The 19,230-nt window shown below is 58.4% G+C and overlaps 1 protein-coding gene across 1 annotated transcript in view; it reads left to right on the top strand.

The window, feature by feature from the left end:
• The window catches only part of CMIP (c-Maf inducing protein), a 238,260-nt gene extending 219,270 nt beyond the window's left edge, over nt 1-18,990 (top strand). Inside the window, exons 11-21 of the mRNA XM_033406408.2 lie at nt 2,450-2,515; nt 3,781-3,807; nt 4,109-4,157; nt 6,602-6,709; nt 9,336-9,452; nt 11,088-11,228; nt 12,048-12,095; nt 13,135-13,281; nt 14,126-14,231; nt 15,296-15,366; nt 16,996-18,990. Of these exons, the coding sequence (XP_033262299.2) occupies nt 2,450-2,515; nt 3,781-3,807; nt 4,109-4,157; nt 6,602-6,709; nt 9,336-9,452; nt 11,088-11,228; nt 12,048-12,095; nt 13,135-13,281; nt 14,126-14,231; nt 15,296-15,366; nt 16,996-17,049 (934 nt within the window). The 3' untranslated portion in view covers nt 17,050-18,990. The remainder of the gene's footprint in view (nt 1-2,449; nt 2,516-3,780; nt 3,808-4,108; nt 4,158-6,601; nt 6,710-9,335; nt 9,453-11,087; nt 11,229-12,047; nt 12,096-13,134; nt 13,282-14,125; nt 14,232-15,295; nt 15,367-16,995) is intronic.
• Nucleotides 18,991-19,230: the final 240 nt, after the last annotated feature.

The raw sequence follows: 19,230 nt of genomic DNA, 5'->3' as shown, positions 1-19,230 counted from the left end.
CCAGTCTCTGCCCAGCACACCCACCATGTATGCTAAAATGGTCAGACCGGACATTTGGAGTAAGTCCAGGGGCCAGCTGCAAACTTGGAGCTGGGCAGGGCCCAGGCCAGGAAGGAAGTCCATCTGCCTCTGCCTCTTCCTTCACCCCTGCGTCCTCCCCCTGGTCCTGCGTGAGCTGCCATGACAGAGCCTTCAGGAGGCCGAGCTCCAGGCTGGGGAGACACTTTCACCTAGGCCCCTGCCCCAACCTCCCACTGAGCTTAGCACCTGGACCCGGTGACACAATGCTGTTCATTGATCACCTCCCCTTCCTCCGGAGTGAGCCATGGTCCGGGCTGTGTCTGTCCGGGAGCCCAGCCGGTGCCTACACACCAGGCGCGGCCACAGCTCCTCTGACACCCACTCTGATTATGGGTGATTTAAACACTCCGTAGAGATTCCTGTATTTAATGGCATTTCTACATTGAACATATCTTTTTAAAGCAAAAGAAAAACGAGTACGTGCCCCTTTTGAGAAAGGGAACAGGGCCTGCCTCTGCAGGTGGAAACAGGGGCCACGAGATGTGTTGTTCAGTGGGCAGGAGCACAGACACGGGAGCCAGGCTCCTGGGGTCAAACCCCAGCTCTTACCGACTGTGTGGCCTTGGGCCAGTGCCTGTCTTCACCGAGACTCAGTTTCCTTGGCTGTAGAATGGGGATGGCGGGTGCATCCAGCTCACTGGGTCTCTGGGAGGAACACAGGGGCTGATCCATGGCCTGGAAGAGCCCCTGGCTCGAGACACGTGCTGTCTACAGTGTTTGCTCCTATTGCTTTTAGATTTTTCTGGAAGCCATAAGTCAGTCAGTGACAGGTGGGAGGGAAAGAGGGAAGGGGTTTAGAGGGAAGACAAGCCAGCTGTAAAAATCAATGACCACAGGTATGAGGTCGAAAGGGGTCTGTCTCCACGTCTTGATCTGGGCTCCCTGTGCCCATCCACCCATGGGCAGCATAAAGCACACACCCAGCCTCGGGCACTGGAGTCCGAGGACCTGGCTGTGAATCCTTGCTCTGAGCGTCCTAGCTGCTTGAACTCAGGAGGCACGAGGGGCCTCGCTTTCTCACCTGTAGGGCAGGTGCGATACTCTTGTCCTCAAGTGCCTGTTCTGAGGACTAAGTGAGCCGGGCTGTGCCCACTGCCTGGCCTGGTCAGTGCTTAGTAACCCTCAGCTGGCAACACTGTCAGAACTTATCTCAGGCCACAGGCTTTTCTGGGAATTCTTTTCGGTGTGTCCGGCGGCTTTCCTCGGAACACTCCAGGGTGTGAGCTGGATTCTGAAGGCTGCCACTTTATCATCACTTTATTTGGAGGAAGGAGGGGTGGGAACAGTTCCTACGCCGGGGTTATCTAAACTGTGCATTGTTGGTGAGGGCGAATTATTTGTTCTGGGGGGTGAGAAGATCTTCCTCTTTTTTGGAATAAAGTAGAGACAGACATACAGCATACAGATATAGTGTACTTAGAGAGCAATTAAGGAAAATGTTGAAAAAGCTCCTTGGGGCGGCGGGGGGCAGAGGGGTCCAACTGAATGAAAAGAAGGTTGAAAAACAGCGAATTCTGGGACTTCCCTGGTGGTCCCGTGGTGAGGACTCCACGCTTCCACCGCAGGGGGCACAGGTTCGATCCCTGACTGGGGAACTAAGATCGCACAAGCCGCACGGCAGTGCCAAGAAAACAAAACAAAACAAAACAAAAAACAGCGAATTCTATACATCAGGGAGCCCTGGGCCCACAGGACCACAAATTAGGTCTGGGGTCCGGGGCCGTCCTCTGCTTAGGCCAGGTTCCAGCACAGACCAAGGGGCTTAAACAACAGAAATGTATTTTCTCGCAGTTCTGGAGGCTGGAACTGTGGAATCAGGGTGTGGGTAGTGTTGGTTGTGTCTGAGGCCCTCTCTGCTCGGCTCACAGGTGGTCATCCCTGTGTGTGTGTCTGTGTCCTGATCTCCACTTACGAGGACACCAGTCCGGTTGGGTTAGGACCCACCCTAATGACCTCGTTTTACCTGTCACCTCTTCCTGGGCTCGGGTCCTGGGGTTAGGACTTCAGCGTACGAATCTGAGGGGGATACGTTTCAGCCCATGACAGCCCTCCGTGCTCTGGAAGGTAGAAGGAACGAGGGTCTGGGAACCTGGGTGTGGTGGCAAGGAGGAGGAATCCGGGGAGCTGGGTGACCAGCCCCTTCGGCGGCCACGCGGAAGTCTCCGGAGAGGCTTATCAGGCCTTGCGGCCACGCTGCAGACACCAGCTGCTTGTCCCTCGGGGCCCCTGGGAGCCGAGGTCACCAGAGCAGAGTCGGTGCCACGTGGTGTCTGCCAGACTGTCGCCCCATCTTTGACCCTGTGTGATAACACGCCATTAACCGCCCCTCGTCTAGACCAGCCCTGACCGTCGGCCCCTCTCGTTCCAGGTCTGACTATGATGACTGGAGACCGTCTCTGGCCAGCTTGCTTCAGCCCATTCCATTCCCCAAAGAGTAAGTCCCACACACGTCCCCAGCACCCTCCGGCCCTGAAAGGACAACCTCCGTCGGCCACCCCGGCCTTAGCAGGGGGACCGATCAGGTCACGGGACGCACCAGGGGACACCACAGACGACAGCGGGAGATGGAGATGGAGGTGTTGGTCCTCAGCTGTGGGACCCCGAGGAGGCTCACTCCCACCCCCGAAAATGGGGAAATCACGTGCTTGCATGGCTAGATGGCTTCACTGAGCTAAGAGTACAAAGGCCCCATGCGGTCACGTCAGCGGTGTTTATTGTGCATCAGATGGGCGTAGGAAAACCTGCCTCTCCCGTCTCCCGAGGGCCAGAGTAGAAATCCAGACATAACGCGTGCGGAATGGCTTTGTGTGCTGCGCGGCCATATGCTGAAAGCTCCCTTAGTACCCCCATTACAGGATTAGCTCCCGCCCCACAGTGAGCTGGGCCAGGAACGGACCCTTCCGTCTCTCCGGCCCTTATCCCAGTATTGAATTTATCACGGGAAAATAGGGAGAAAACTCTCTGGTGGATAATGGCCTGAGGAGAAGGCTTTGTCTAAATCACCAGGCCCTAAAATGCCTGCAGGCCTGTTTTGATAGCTGTGAAGGAGCCGGGCCCCAGGAGGCAGCCCCGGGGGGCTCTCTCCAGAGGAGCTCTGTGTTTATGAAATGCGGCTCTCCGAGGGGCCATTACACTCAGTAATTACCCCATTTGCCGGCCCGACTGGAGAAATCCGACTCCTGAGAGCAGTGGCGTCATCGGCTGCAGTCGCTGTTCCCACAGCTGCGGGGATACACCTGACAGTGGGCCCATGAGGCGATTGGCCCTGAGAAGGGTCCCCGGTTGCCGCTCGGATGAGTGGTGGCAATTAGCGCAGCCGCGCCTTAGTGGTGGAACAGTTCACAAGCACGCCTGGGTCCCTGGCGCCCACGTGCAGACGTGCTCACGTGCACCCCCCGGAGCGCCGCTTCTGCTTCCTCTGAAGCCTGGTGCTCGTGACTAGGTGCTACCGTCATCCCCATTTTACATTAGAATTACCCTCCTTTTAGAGTAAGCAGGGGCCCGGGGAGCTCAGCCCGTTCCCGTTCCTCTGCTCCATGTCATGTCGAGTGGGGACACGATGTCGGTGTTTCATGCTCAACTTCCCCTTCATTCTTGGAATCCGGCAGAAAGCCTGCCGCCCCCAGAGGAAGGACCCTGGGTCACTGTGCTGTTGCGAACGCCCTGCTCACTGCGGTTTTCCCTTTGTTTCTGTTGCAGAGCTCTCGCACACGAGAAGTTCACCAAGTGAGTATTTGGGCAACGCCCTTGTTACCTTCTTCCCGGACGAGTGTCCTCTGTCCTGCGGGCGTCCCCCAGCAGCCAGCCCTCCTTCCGGCCCGTCCTCGTCACGTGCCTTCTGGGAGGCAAGGATGGCTCCTCCCAGAAGTTCTCCCGGAGACGCGTGTCCAGGCCCGTCCAGGCGTCTCCTGATCCCGCCAGCTCAGCCGGTGCCCCGCCCCTCCCCAGCTCTGTCCTCAGCCCCCCATCCTGGCCCACCCCAGCCAGGACCCTGGGCATGACTCTGCCCCTACCCCGTCTCTTTCAGGGAACTGAAGTACGTGATTCAGAGGTTCGCCGAAGACCCACGACAAGAGGTGAGGCCTCCCTCTCCCTCGCAGGCACACGGTCCAGGCTGCAGCAGGGCGCATGTGGCTCTGTCAGGGCCCCCTTGTCCCCCGCGGGCATCCTTAACAGTTTACAAAGGCTCCTTTGCCTTGTGCATAAACACAGCCCCCAACCCAAGTGTCCAAGCCTGGCCCGTGATGTCAGTGTTTTACTGTAAACTGAGGCTCCCCAGAGGTGTTTCCCACCGGCTGTTTCTCCTTAGGGCACGGGCCATGATTTAGGGCCAGGCTGGCACCCGGGCTCCTAACCAGCTCTGAGATACGGCTCATCCTCTCTGGTCCTGCCGTTCTGAGTATCATCGGGCCAGGGAAGATGTCTGAGCTGGGATCTGAGCCAGGTTTTATTTCCCGGGCATGGTGGCCTAGGGCCTCCCCGAGGGGCCACTCTGCCCCTCCAACAGCTGGGCTTCAGGGAGAGGGCAGCAGCCTTCCCTCCCAGAGCCCTTGTGTGTGAACAAGGACTCAGAGTGGGCCGGGAACCCGCCCCAGCCGTTCTCCCATTGCATCGCTGTAATGACAGCAGCAGCCTTCGCTGGGTGCTCACGCTGTGTCAGGCACACGCGTTCTCTCATTTAATCCTCACAACAACCCTGTGACTAGGTGCTGCCATCATCCCCATTTTACATTGGAATCACCCTCCTTTTAGAGTTGAGAAAACGGGGGTTACATGCCCGAGATCACACAGCTGGTACACGGGCCGAGGCCCTACCCTCACCCAGGGGTAGTTAGGCTCCAGAAGGGGCGGGCCCTGCCGCGTGCACAGCGGGCCGGGCGGGGGCTGCCCTGAGGTGCTCAGGCCCCTTCTCTGCACACGGAGTCTGGGGCACGAGGGGTCTGGTTCCCAGGCGGGGACAGAGGTGGACACGATGCACCCCTAGCGGAGCCGGAGGATGAGGGAGGGAGTTCTTCTCGGTGGAGCCAGAGTACATTCTAAAGAGGCCACACTATAAAGCCTGGTTCGAGAAGGATCTAGAAGGATCTAGTTCTAAAACACCATGATTCTACACCTGACTCCAAAAGCGATCCTCAGGCAGAAGCCATAGACAGGGAGCTTTTAAACGTCTGGGTACCAGCGATGGTCTCCGTTCTTCTTAACCCTGAGCCATCCCTCGCCGTGCGTGAAGCCAGAGTCTCAGAATTCCCCTGGAAAGTGAGGCTTCATTTCAGACACCGACTTTGAAGTTGATGAATAAAAGTGGTACCAGCTGCATCCCAGAGCGGAGCGGCAGTGCCGAGTGCCAGGAGGGAAACTTCCCAGCCCGGGTAACACCCGGGAGGCTGCTGAGGACACGGCCCCCCAGCAGGCCCCTCTTGCCAGCCGTGCCTCCCGCTTCCGCCCGCCTCCTGCTCTGATTTCCTCTCCTGCTTCTCTTCCCCTCACTCGTCTCCCTTCCCACCTTCTCCCTCCCAGATGGAGCCACAGTTGTTTTCTTATAGATTCTCTGCTGTATCTGTTGAACAGAGTTTCATACTCTTGCTTCCTTGTTTCTTTAAGGTATAGCTAAGTTAGCGTCCGATAGTCTTCCAACTCAGAGGGGAAAGTCAGAGCCCTGCCGCCCCTGCTTTCTGTTTACTTGTGTGTGGGTTGTGATCAACTGAATATCTGTGAGTAAGTGACTCTTGGCAGGAGCTCGTCCTTCACTCTCTCCCTGCAATTACAGCGGGGCCGGGGTGGATGTGGAATTCCTCCCACATGTGTACACGTGTTTGCACACACGCACACACGCCACCCACACACAGACGCGTGGAGCCCTGGGGAGGAAGCTGAGAGCCACAGAGAGAGCTGTGCTTCGGGCTGCACTGAAATTGCCCCCGACTCTGGACAGAGACCCTTTCTCCTAAGGAGAGAATGTCAGGGTCCCAGAGAGAGAGAGAGAGACATCGGCGGGACAGAGGCAAAGCCTGGGGACAGCACGCATGAGGGTGAAGTAGGGAAGGAAGCAGGCAGACCCCCAGAGGTGGAGGGGCAAATGCCCCAAAAGTGAGGGAGTGGGGCAGAGGTTCAGAGAGAAAGGAGAGCAGAGAGAGAGAGGAATTGGAGACACAGAGAGGGGGACAGACACCCAGAAAGAGAAGAGAAAAAAATGCCCCCATCCAAGGTACAGGAGAGAGCGGCACAGAGGTCCCTTTGCGCCTCTCTACCCCAGCTTGGCCACAGACTTGCTTTATTCAGGGCCAGGGCCCTGCCCTCCATCCTGAGGAGCTGGAGTGCCCCTGTTTATGGATATCAGAGTTTTTCCCAAAAGGCCTTCCGTGGAATTTAGTAGAAGGCTGGCGGGTCTGGACTAAACTAAGTTAAACCAGTTCCTTAACCGTGGGACTTGTCTGGGCGTTTGCCATTGGCGTGTGTGGATCGTGGGCCACCGTCGTCGTGGGTCTGCAGGGGCTGACCAAGCGCTCTCCCCCTGCGGCAGGTCCACTCGTGCCTGCTGAGCGTGCGAGCCGGCAAGGATGGCTGGTTTCAGCTCTACAGCCCCGGAGGGGTGGCCTGCGACGACGACGGGGAGCTGTTCGCCAGTATGGTACGTGAGGGGCAGGGGTGGGAGTGGCCGGAGCCACGGGCGGGCACATTGGCTTCCCCTCCTCTGACCAGTGAGAGAGCCGCCCCGCGCCCGCTGGGGCCAGCCCTGGAATTTCCAGGCTGAAAGGATGCCGGTGATGAAGATGGTGATGGTGACGCCGGCCACAGGTGTCACTTCCTCATCTCTTACCTGAGCAGGCCCCGAGCCAGAGGCTCCCCCAGCAGCGTGAGGAGGGACACTTCCTATTACCCCATCTTCCAGACGTTACAGGTGTTAACTGCCCAAGCTCATCGGGTTCACTGCAGCGCGTTGCTTTGTTCAAGGGTCTGAGCGCGTAATGGGCACAGGTATCCTAGAAGGCGCTGCAGATCCATCCGCCAGCTCGTCTGATCCTTGCCCCGTATCGCCAAGGTCAGGATGACCGGCCCACCTTGGAGATGAGGCATCTGAGATCCCCAGACCAATAGCCGCATCCTTGGTGACTCCTGATACTTGCCTTGTGCACTGTGACCGACACCTCACATGCACGATCTTTCTTCATCTTCACGGCAGCCCCATCCCTTAACTACCTCTGTGTGGAAACGGGCACAGAGAGGTGCAGTGGCTTGCCCGAGGTCACACAGGCCTCCGGCCTCCAGGTTCCTCCCTCGGCCAGGCCCACGCTGTCCAGAGCCGGCCCTTCTTCCAGTAGCAAAGAGTGTCCATCTTGTGAAAGGAGGCACAGATGCCCCTTCCCCAGGGCAGATGCTCCTCTAGGCGGCCGGCAACCTCACCTAGCCCGCTTGCTGACGAAACCAGCTCCGTTCCACAGTCACTCATGCTCCAGAGCTTGAGGAAGGCGCAAGCCTAGGCCAGCCGTGGCTAAGGTTGCAGCCCTGCTACACGCTAGCCTGATGACCTCGGATCAGTAACTTGCCTCTCGGGGCTTCGGTTTCCTCGTCTGTGAAACGGGGAGCGTAGTCCTGGCGTCTCGGGGTTACCATGGTGATTGCCTGCAATAATATATGCGAGGCACCGGGCCAGGGCCTAGGGCACAGTGAGTGCGCAGAAGTGACGGGTGTGGTTATTCTCATCCCTACTGGGCAGCCGGTTCAGTGGGGTGAGCAGCTCATAGCGCTCTCCGCTGTGAACTTGGCAGTGTTTGCGCAGTGACGACAGACCCCAGCACTGCCTCTGGATCCTCTCTGGAAAGGGGCTTATTTTTAGGTTCCTTTCCTTACGCACTTGCTCTCCACTCCTCGCCTGCTGCCTGACGCGTCCCCTTCGAGTGCCCTGTGTGTCCTGAAAATGCTGGCCTTGCCTGCCTGCACCACCTCTCACAGGCTTCTCTGCTCTGATGTCACAGCTTCACCATGGCAACGCCCCGTGGTCCCCCCCGCCCCTTGGTGCGGGGACTGTGAGAGAGAGAAGTCAGGGAGCTGGCAGCTCCCCAGCCTGAGAGATTGCATTTGTATGCCAGAGTTGTTGGTGATGGAGCAGAAACGAATATACGTGGGGAAGGAAGCAGGCAGCCCCTGGATGGTGATGCGTCGTTTCCATGGAGACACATGGCACGGATGAGGTCCCCTTGATTAGGCTGCCGTTTCCAACCGCAGAAGGGCCTTTGCTCTAACGTGAAGTCAGGGGGAGAGCACACCAGGTGTGTGGGCCTCCCAGCTGTTGGTTGGGGTCCCTTGCCCTTGGGCACCCATCTCCAGATGCACCAGAAAGAAACACACTTTTCTTAATGGCCGCCCTGCGGCTAACCCAAGATGGAGCAGAATTGGCCAGTTCTTGGGTTTCTGGGGCAGGCGACCACTCAGAATACCTTTGGGACTCACAGGGGGCTTGGGAAGGGGAGACGGGGCTCCGTACTGTTTCCTACCCTGCGTGTGAGGGGTGGGCCTGCGCACCCTAAGCAGGGGCTGCCGAGACGTTTCTGCCAGCTTTGACAGTGCCAAGACCCAGAGGGCCAGGTGTCAGCAGAGTCCCGAGGGGGACGGGACAGGGGGCTTTTGTGTGTGTGTACGGAGCGGAGGTAAAACATATATAACATAAATCTTACCACCTTAACCATTCTTTAAAATATTTTTATCGAAGTATAGTTGATTTACAATGTTGTGTTCATTTCTGCCCACCTGAACCATCTTTAAGTGTACAGTTCTGTAGCGTCAAGTGCACCGACAGTGTTCTGCAGTCACCACCACCATCCATCTCCAGACTTTCATCTTCCCAAACTGATACTGTCCCCGCTGTAAACACTAGCTCCCCACGCCCTCCCCCAGCCCCGACACCCCACCCCACCCCCGCTTCTCCTTTCTGTCTCTGTAGTCTGACCCTAGGTCCCTCCCATGAGTGGGACCCTACAGGATATGTCCTTCTGTGAGTGGCTTACTTCACGCAGCACAGTGTCCTCGAGGTTCATCCACATGGGAGCCGGTGTCAGGGGTGGGGGTGGGGGGGTGGGTCCTTTGAATCCCCTGGGGAGAGTCTGGTGATCGTTGCAGATGCAGTGTCCAGACTGGGTGTGGGGTGTGTCTGATCAGTGTCTTTTGGTCTCACAATCCTTGTAGCACGTAGAAGGCAGGCACTACGGGCCACAGCCCACGCGGTCATTGCCCTTCACCTGGCCCATCTCTCCTCACAGGTGCACATCCTCATGGGCTCCTGTTACAAGACCAAAAAATTCCTGCTCTCCCTGGCAGAAAACAAGCTGGGACCCTGCATGCTCCTGGCGCTGAGGGGGAACCAGACCATGGTGGAGGTAAGGAGCTGGTCCGAGTCCCTGGTAAGGTTGCCAACTCTCCCAGGACTTCATCCTTGTTGATGGAGCACCTTCTAGGAGCTTCTAGGAGCCCCGAGTTATTACAAGAGCTGGGGACACGGCAGCAGATGAGGCAGGCACAGCCCCAGCCCTCCTGAGCTTAGCGGGAGCTGGAGACCTTCATCAAATCGTCTGCTAATTTCATTTTAATTTCACTTTTTGATCCACGTGGGTCCAAGGGATCGATTGGGCAGGTTTCTGTTCCATTTGTCTGTTGCTGCAGAACAGACCACCCCCAAATGGGGGCTTCAAACAATAATGCTCATTTATTTGCTCCTGGGTCTTATTTGCTCCTGGGATGACTCATTTATTTGCTCCTGGGATGACTGGGCTCAGCTGACCACTTCTCACTCTGAGTGTCTCATGGGGTCGCAGTCAGATGGGGGTGGGCTAGGTCCTCCCAAGGCTGCTTCCCTCACGTGTCTGGCACTGGCCTGAGGGGACTCGACCAGCGGAGGCTGGAGCAGCTGGGGCTGCCAGGCCGCCGTCCACACAGCAGCCTTGGTCGTAGCCGTCCCACTCACCGAGGAGCACACACCAGCCCCGGGCACTCATGTCACCTCTGTCTCCCCCAAAGTCCCCAGAAGCCTGGGGCTTCCACAGCCACTGTCCAAAGAGACCTGGCAGAAGCTATATCTCTTTTCCTGACTCAACCTCAGAAGTCAGGCAGCATCACTTCTGCCACTTTCTGGCCATGAGAAGTCGGTCCCCGGGACTTCCCTGGTGGTCCAGTGGTTAAGACTCCATGCTCCCAATGCAGGGGGCATGGGTTCAATCCCTGGTCAGGGAACTAGATCCCACACGCATGCCGCAACTAAAGATTAGCGTGCCACAACTAAGACCCAGTGCAGTCAAATAAATAAATTAATTAATTAAAAAAAAAAAAAAAAAAGAAGTGAGGGCTTCCCTGGTGGCGCAGTGGTTGGGAGTCCGCCTGCCGATGCAGGGGACGTGGGTTTGTGCCCCGGTCTGGGAGGATCCGACATGCCGCGGAGCGGCTGGGCCCGTGAGCCATGGCCACTGAGCCTGCGCGTCCGGATCCTGTGCTTCGCAGCAGGAGAGGCCACAGCAGTGGGAGGCCCGCGTGCCGGAAAAAAAAAAAAAATAGAAGTGAGTCACCAAGGCCAGGCCCATAGTCAAGGGGATGGGAATTAGACTTCACCTCTCAGCAGAGAGAGCATCAAAGAGTTTGACTCCCAGAGCTTTCCGTGGAAAAGCAAGGGATAGAAAGAGGTGTCCTGTCTTTCGGGCTCTACCAGGCCATAGGGGCCCGGTGTGCATGGTGCCCACAAGCGTTAACCAGGAGCTCCCACGCACTGAGTGTGTGTGCACTAATGTTCCCGTTACACAGAGGGGACACCGGGGCAGGCGATCCCCCCCGGCATCGCACAGCGGGAAGTGCGGAGAGCGGGGAGAGAACAAGACCTGGGAACGCATGGGTGTGCCGAGCTTGGCCGCCTCCCGAGGCGTGAGGGGCTCTTGGGACAGGCTGAGGGTTCAGGCCTCCGCGCCTTCGAGGACCAGCCCCGCCCAGAGCCTCGGGCTGGCGGTAACTCGCCTCCCGGCTCTTGGCAGATCCTGTGCTTGATGCTGGAATACAACATCATCGACAACAACGACACGCAGCTGCAGATCATCTCGACCCTGGAGAGCACGGGCGTGGGGAAGCGCATGTATGAGCAGCTGTGCGACCGGCAGCGGGAGCTGAAGGAGCTGGTGAGTCCACGCCCGGCTGCCCGGCCCGGCTCCGGGGCTCCCCTGCCCAGCAGCGAGAGCGTGGCTGCAGTGAGCAGGGCAGAGCCCAGGGTCCGTGGCACCTGTGCCGGCCTCCACCGCACTGACTCCTCCTCCAGACCCAGAGAGGTCGAGATTGCCACCCGCCACTTTCCAGATGATCAGAGAGGCTGAGTCTGTGGCCCAAGGTCAAACAGCCCATATGGGCCTGCTCACAGCCACATCCTGTGTCACCCTCCGAGCCAAGCCTGGCAGTGGCTGTCTGTGCCCCTCCTCCCTCCCTCCCTCCCTCCCTCCCTCCCTCGCCCACTTCCCTCAGGCCCTTCATTTCAGGGCACGGGGCTTGATTTCCGAACGCCAGCACCCGTACCTCCTGGCCAAAGGGCCTTCTCTGTCCACGGGCACAGCAGGACAGAAGTGGTGGAAAATTCACACCCCGTGGTCTCCTGCAGCAGCTCTCAACCAGTGACTGACAGGAGAAGTGGGGTCTCTCTGTGGGATGTGACTTCGCCACCATTTCCCCGAGGCCCAGGGGTAGCTGGGGTGATCACAGCCTCTTCCTTTAGGGGCCTTGTGGTCTCAGTTCCCCGCTCCCCTGCTGGGGTTTCTTGGGGTCGCCTCTCTGATACACCACCTGCCCTCAGACCTGGCCTCGGGGTCTGCCCCTGAGACAAAGACCACCATGTTGCCCGCCACTCCCAAGGAATACAAACAGTGCCATGAGAGGTGTTACTGGAGGTGCGGGTACCAGGTGAGGGCTCAGGGAAAAGTGGGTCGTAACCAGTCTGACTTCTGTTGCAGCAAAGGAAAGGCGGGCCCACCAGGCTAACACTGCCCTCCAAGTCCACAGTGAGTTGGTTTCATTTTCCTGCAGGGCTGGGAGGGAAGAAGCGGGTTATCCTCCCCGGTGGGGAACAGCAGACAGTGTCCGCTGGAGGTGATGGGAGGAGGTGAACAGGGACCCTATGTTACTTCCCTCCCTAGGAGGGAAGTGGGTTGCAGGAAACCAAACATTATGATAAAGATTACTGTTGATATTAATGTTACTATGTGACCAGTTATTCATAATGATGACGATAATAGCTCATATACATTGAGGATTCATGTACCAGATAAATTGTGCTCATAGTTCATTTTATCTTATGACAAGAAGCCTATCGGGCTGGTGCCTCCTTCCCCATTTTACAAGGTCTTCAGGGATCTTAGTTCCTTCTATCCTGCTGCCCCACTGTCCTTGGCACATAGCTTCCACCTCATAGTCCAAACTGGCTGCTCAGGCTCCAGCCATCTTATCTCCATTCAAGCCAGGAGGAAGAGGCAAAGAGGAACACGCCCCTTCCCTTTAAAGACCTTCCTGGAAGTTCTGCGGACACATCTGCTTGTATACCGTTGTCCAGGTTTAGCACGTGGCCCCACCTAGCTGGGAGATTAGCCTTAATCCAGGGCAGCAGTTGGCAGCTAAAACTCAAGGATTCTATCACAAAGACGGAAGGGACCCTCAACGACCTCAGAGTCTGTGCTCACATACTCCTTGAAAGGGCCTCAGTGTTTGCAGGTGGGAAGTGGGCGCAAGCTCCCGCCTGGGAAAGTGAGATGGTCGGACACACGTGCACACGCCTGTGGGAGGGATGTGGCCTCGGAACACCCCACTGGTGACTCAGGCTGTGGGTCACAGCTCCGAAGGCTTTCTCCAGCTAGGCAGCTGCCACCACGGAGACGTGGAGGCAGCCGCGCCCTCCCTGACACCCCGTTTTGTCCCAACCCACTGGACCATGCTCTCCTCCCCGCCACAGCTTTCTGTGGGGCTGGGGAGGGGAGGCTTAGGGCCTCGGGGAGCTGCTGGCAGCCCCAGGCCTCCTGAGACCCCGCCTGCCCGTCCCGTCTGCAGGATGCTGACTTGGCTCGTTTGCTGAGCTCTGGCTCCTTTGGAAACCTGGAGAACCTCAGTTTGGCCTTCACCAACGTAACCAGTGCCTGCGCTGAGCACCTCATCAAACTGCCTTCTCTCAAGCAGCTGAACCTGTGGTCCACTCAGGTACATGTGGCCCGCCCTGCCCCTGCCCCCTGTGCCCCCTCCGTGCCCACCGTGCACCCCTGCCCCAGGCCTGCCCTGCACCCTCCTCCATGGCTGGCTTTCTGCCCAGAACCCACGGGGCCAGTCGCTTCATCACCACGCCCCCTCCACGGCACAGCGCCCACGTCCCCCAGAGGGTCCCAGGCCAGAGAAGGTTTAGCCCCTCGTGAAGCCCAGGGGCCCGTCCCACAGTTGGAGCCGCCAAGGCCCAGAGCAGGGGCGTGCCCGGCACAGCTGACACGTGACACAGGTCTCACACCCCTGCCCAGGGGGTGTGCAGGCGGCTGGTGGGTCTCCTCCTTGTAATGACCACAGCGCACGGTGCCCGCTGCCCGTGCTTAGTACCGACTGGGCTGTTAAACACGTACCAGCACGTGTGGCCTCCACTCCACTGTGAGGTGCGGGCCCTGCCGACACCTTCATCTCGCAGAAGAGACCCCGGGCGTTCCCAGCTGCCCTGCTGTCCCACTGTCCCGCCCGGGGAAGGGCCACCTCGGCTCCCGCTAGTAGCCACGAGTCACTGAGTTCAAAGCCACCCTTGACAGACGGCAACACCGACTCCGGGGGGGGGCCCTTGTCTGGTCCACGGCACTGGCAGAAGCTGGATTTGAACCGGGTCAGGGCACTGGAGTCTCTGGAGAGAAGCGAGAGCGGCCCAGGCCCTGAGGCGTGGAGGCCATGGGCCTCAGGCCTGGGCTTTGTCCTGTCTCCTTGCTCCGCCGCTGCCCCTGCCTCGGGGTCGTCGCCCCGGGTGCCCGGGGAGGCCAGCGTCAGTGTCCAGGCTGAGCAGGTCTCTGCCCCACAGTTTGGAGACGCCGGCCTGCGGCTCCTGTCGGAACACCTCACGATGCTGCAGGTGCTGAACCTGTGCGAGACGCCCGTCACCGACGCCGGCCTGCTGGCCCTCAGCTGTGAGTCCCTCCATCCATCCCTTCATCCCCTCCTCCATTCACGCACCGTGCTGTGTGCTCCCGGAGCACCTCCCCCGTGCCAGGCAGAAGTATCCCTGCCCTCGTGGAGCTGATGCTCTAGAGGAAAAAGGAAGAATGAGTGAGGCCCAGCCTGTGCCCTCCCGACGCTGTCCCAGCCCCTGAGGGCGATCGTGCTCCCCTGACCCGCCACAGCAGCTGCAGCCCCAGCCACAGCCTTCACCCGGGAGTTGGTTAGAAATGCAAATTCTCGGGCCCTGCCCCAGACCTGCTGACTCAGAAACTGCACTGTAACATAGTGCCGGGCAATTCTCAACGCACAGTAAAGTTTGAGAAGCACCGCCCTAGTAGAAGGAGCCACAAAATACTGGAGGCACCTAGAGCTGTCGACTTCTGTACCCTGACCCCAATCTCCTAAACTCAAATCTTGGGTGATGTCGAGCCTGGGAATCTGCATTTCCCATTTCCAGGTCCATTGGTTTAGATGAGAGGCCCTGGGCCTCAGCTGGGAGGAATCCAGGAAGGCTTCCCAGGGAGGTGACTGGATCTGGGGGTGAAAGACACATACGTAGGAATTGACCGAGGGGGAGGCATGCTGGGCAGTGGGCATGACTCCTGCAAGGTTGTCGGCACGTTCTGGGTGGCTTGGGAGTGGCTGGGGGCGGGTGACGGGGTAATGGAGGGCAGAGAGGATGAGGTTTAGAGTCACAGCGGGGTCCACTGTCTGTAGTGCGGCAGGCAAGTTCTGGGGACATTTGGGGTACAGGCAGTGGAGGGACATGACAGAGGGGGACCAGAAGGGAGAGAGGCTCAGAGGGCAGGGGGAGAACGTGGGCCCAATTCAGATCAGCTCCTGCCTGAAATAGACCTTCTGTACGTAGTGGTCCCGGGCTGTGCCTCTGAAACCCCACCTCCCCGACCCCGTCTCCGAACCAGAGGCCTCAGCAACTCAGTCCGCCCCCAGCTTTTCCATCCTGTACCTGCAACTGCCCCTTGTGGGGTCCCACTGACCTAATGACTGTGTCTGTCTGTCTGTCCCTGGACAGCCATGAAGAGTCTCTGCAGCTTAAACATGAACAGCACCAAGCTGTCGGCGGACACCTACGAAGACCTGAAGGTAATCCTTTTCTTCCCTCCTTCCTTCCGTCCTTCCTTTGCAAGTGCAAAGGTCCTGAGGCAGAAAGGGCTGGTACGAACCGACTTTGTAGCCAGCGTGACTAGAAAGTGAGAGAAGAGACTGGAGCCAGACCGGATAAGGCCTCGCAGGCCACGGAAGGACTCTGGATCTCATCCAGGTTCAGGAGGCTCTCAGAGGCTCTAAGCAGGGTGGTGAGTTCTGCTTTTACAAGCTCGTTCTGGTTGTTACGTGGAAAGCAGGATTTTTGAGGGCGAGTACAAGCAAGGGGTAGCAGCATGGAGAAGGTTTGCAGGGCTGGTGCAGTCACACAGGTGAGACCCAGGACCCGCAGGCTGGGCTAGGTTGGCAACTTAAAATCAAGGAAAGAGGATCTGGGTGGTGGAAGGTGGGCACATTTTGTTTGTAGAAACGCATGTCTCGTCAGGGCTGGAGGGGCTGGGCCTTCAGCAGGCTCCTGCCGCCCCCTCATCCTGGGCCCAGAGGAGTGGGCTCAGCCGCAGAGCCCTGGGAAGGAAGGGCCCGGCCAGGAGCGCGCCAGATCCTGGGCGCCCTGGAAGCCCACCTCCAGCAGGGCCTCCCCCCCTCAGCTTCCCCTCCAGCTCAGCCAGACCTGTAGCCTGGGGCCCATTCACTGGCCAAGCCTCCAGACGCCTTCTGTGTGGCAGGCTTGCGCTGGGGACAGGGACGCCGAGGTGCGGTGGGCTCACCCCTGCCCAGGAGGGAGCTCAGTCCGGGCAGACAGACACGTGCAGCAGACTGCAGCAGGACGGGGCTCAGGGGCCAGCAGGGAGGGGACCGCCAGCTCGGTTCATTGGGGCGGGAGAGCCTACACAGAAAGGAGTGGTTAAAGTGAGTCTGCCGGGCAGGCCAGTGCCCAGGAAGCTGGGGAGGCGGGAAGCAAAGGCAGGAGACCAGTTAGCAGCCTCTCTGTGCAGCAAAGGCTTGTAAGAAAAAGTCAACCGTTCATAAAAGAAGGCAGAGCACAAGCGCGTCTGGGTGGCAGCGATGGGGGGCAGGAAGCCGCTCTGAGGAGTAGCAGGTGGGATCCTGTAGTCCGGCCACAGATCCACGTGGGGGAGCCTGAGTGGGAAGGATCTCCACCCACCCGCCAGGAACCGGCAGCTTACGGATCCCTCTCCATTCTCCCCGCCGGACTCCTGACAGCCCTGAGGGCACAGGCACTGTCTCGGACCGGGTGCTCTGGGTTTGCCCTGCCTCGCCCCGTCCCATGAGCCAGGGACTGGACTCGGATTCCCTCCACAGATGAGGAAGCCGGCTCCCGGAGGCCAGGGCTCTACCCAAGGGCAGGTGGCCTGCAAGTGACAGTGGTGGGGGGCACACATCCTGGGTTTCCTGCCCCCAGAGCCAGTGACCCGAAGCCTCTGTGGGGTGGGAATGTGGGCTCCCCAGCAGCTATCGCCTGCTTTCTGTGGAGCCACATGCCGCCTACTTGGTTCTCCCGGAGGTTCCCCAGCTCTGGGCTCGGGAGCCCCCGATGGTGACGAAGTGGGGAGGGCATCGTGGGAATGCCAGCCGCCGGGCGGGGGCGGGATGGAGCTCTGCGCCACCAGGTTCTGGAAGGGACTGGATCCTTCTTGCTCCCCCCAGGCCAAGCTTCCCAACCTGAAGGAGGTGGACGTCCGCTACACGGAAGCCTGGTGAAGCTCCCACTCGGCAGGAAGGAGTTTGCAACTGCGACACGCAACTCTTGACTAATAGCTGTAGAGCAGCGGGTCTCGGGGTCCCACCCCGCGTCCTGGCTGTGAGATAGACGGGGGAGTCTTTCTGGGGGCGGAGGGCGGAGGGGGGAGGGGGTGGGGAGGGGGTCCGTAAGCACGCCCAGCCCCCACCTAATTCTTTTAGCTTCATAATCGGAAACATTGACCTGATCTAAAACGGACTTTGTAGCAACCAGAGGAGCGGCAGCGGGTCGGGGAGAGGGTGGGGATGGGGGCGCTTGGGGAGGGGGGACCCTTTGTGGATTTTCTTTGCCTCTGTGTTCAATGCCATGTGGGAAGAGTCAACTCTGATGCCATCGTCTCGCAACCCCGACGGGCCTGGAGGCCAAGGAAGGCTGCTTTCTCCCTCCGAGGCCCTGCGGAGAACTCGCCCCGCCATCGCCATCGCCATCGGACAAGACCCGGTCACGTGGTCACGTCATCACACCCACACCCGTCCTGTGTCCTCGCCATTGCTATGCAAAGTGATTCTTGTTGTACATAAGATTTAAATAATGCGCCTATTTAAGAAACGTTGACAAATTGCAGGTCTGGGACCTGCTTCTTATTTATGAAGTCTTTGACCCGCCCGCCCGCCCGCCCGCCCGCCGGCCGCCCCTGGCGTGTAGTACTGTACAAACCAGTCAGCTGTCAGGGTAGTGGTAGTATTCTTGTTATTTTTTTAAAGGAAACAAACAGACGGAAAAAAAAAAAAAAAAGAACCTCCTTGGAAAATTAATTGCTTTTTCGTAATGGATTCTCTATGCTAACTCTCTTATGTCGGTCCGTCCGTCCATCCCTCTGCCCGCCACGCCACCGTGTGTTTCGATCCCAGACGTCTCCAGTTTCCTCACAGGGTGGAGGTCAGCTGGGGGAGGAGAAGTGGGGTCCCCACATTGTCGTCTTGCTCCTCTATGGCCCCAGCTTTCTCTCAGCCCCCTTTTACACATTTGGAGGGGGAGGGTGCTAACCTGTCCTCCCATCCGTCCCGCAGGAGAGCTGCCCCGCCCCCTCCCCCGGAGCTCTCCCATCTGCGGTGGCCTCTGCTGCCCCCGTCCCCGCTGAGGCTCTGCGACCTGTGGCCTCCCCGCCGTCCTGTGCCTCCCGCGGTCCCCTCATGCATGCCCGCCTCTCTGCATGGTCTCTTGGGAGAAGAGAGACGTCGCCTCCACCAGCCTGACTGCCCACCCCGCCCACGAATGTGACCACTGCAGTGCAGACGCCCCTTCTGCCCCCTCTGTCCCCACACCTGCCCCAAAGACACACCAACCTCTGTTTCTTTTATAAACAAGCCCTCACTGTACAAAACAGCCCTCATGGTTTACTTGGGGTCCCCTCTCCCCCAAGCCCCTTCTTCTGTTGGTTTAGCACAAACACAGCCCCCCTTCAGCACCTCCAGACCTAACCCCCAGTCAATGTAATTGTTTTATATATATTTAATCTTATTCAATGGAAACCATGCTTTTGTCGTTTTATACTTTGCTAGGTAGACTTTATTACCCCCCGACTATGCCCTCATTTTTTTAAAAAAGGAAAAAAAAAGAAATTGGGTTTCAGTCTTAATTCATTTTCCGTGCCAGGTTTGATTTCGTGTGTGCGTGTGAGTGTGTTCCGTTTCGTGTTTTTTTTTGTTGTTGTTGTTTTCTGTTGTTTGGTTTTATTCGCTCCCCTTCGGTCCCATACTTTACAGCACTCTGGTGCAGGACGAAGCAGAAGCAAAAAAAAAAAAAAATTTTAAAAGAAAAAAAAAAAAAGAAGAGTCGAGACATGCCACCTTTTCCCTTCGCACTGTTGCTTTTCCTGATGGTTAATACTACTGTCACGTAGCTGTGTTCAGAGATGTGAAATACTTTCAGGCAAAAATAAACTGTAAGTGACTCATTGACATCTGGCCTTTCTGTGTGGCTTTGAAGGGGCCTCCCAGGGCGACGGGAAGGGACGAGACCTAGGCCGAGAGTCGGGGGCTCACAGCAGAGCCCGGACACCCTGTCCGAATGTCCAGGACTCCTCACCCTGGCGCGTTAGGGGGCAGATCTTCCTTTGTTGTGAGGCCGCCCTGGGCATCAAAGGATGTTGAGCAGGCCTCCCGCCAGCCCTGACCCACTAGATGCCAGGAGTACCTCTC

This window comes from Orcinus orca, chromosome 20 (assembly GCF_937001465.1).
Source record: "Orcinus orca chromosome 20, mOrcOrc1.1, whole genome shotgun sequence".
NCBI lineage: Eukaryota > Metazoa > Chordata > Mammalia > Artiodactyla > Delphinidae > Orcinus > Orcinus orca.
The sequence above is the reverse complement of the archived record's forward strand: the minus strand, read 5'-3'. Positions and strand labels throughout refer to the sequence as shown.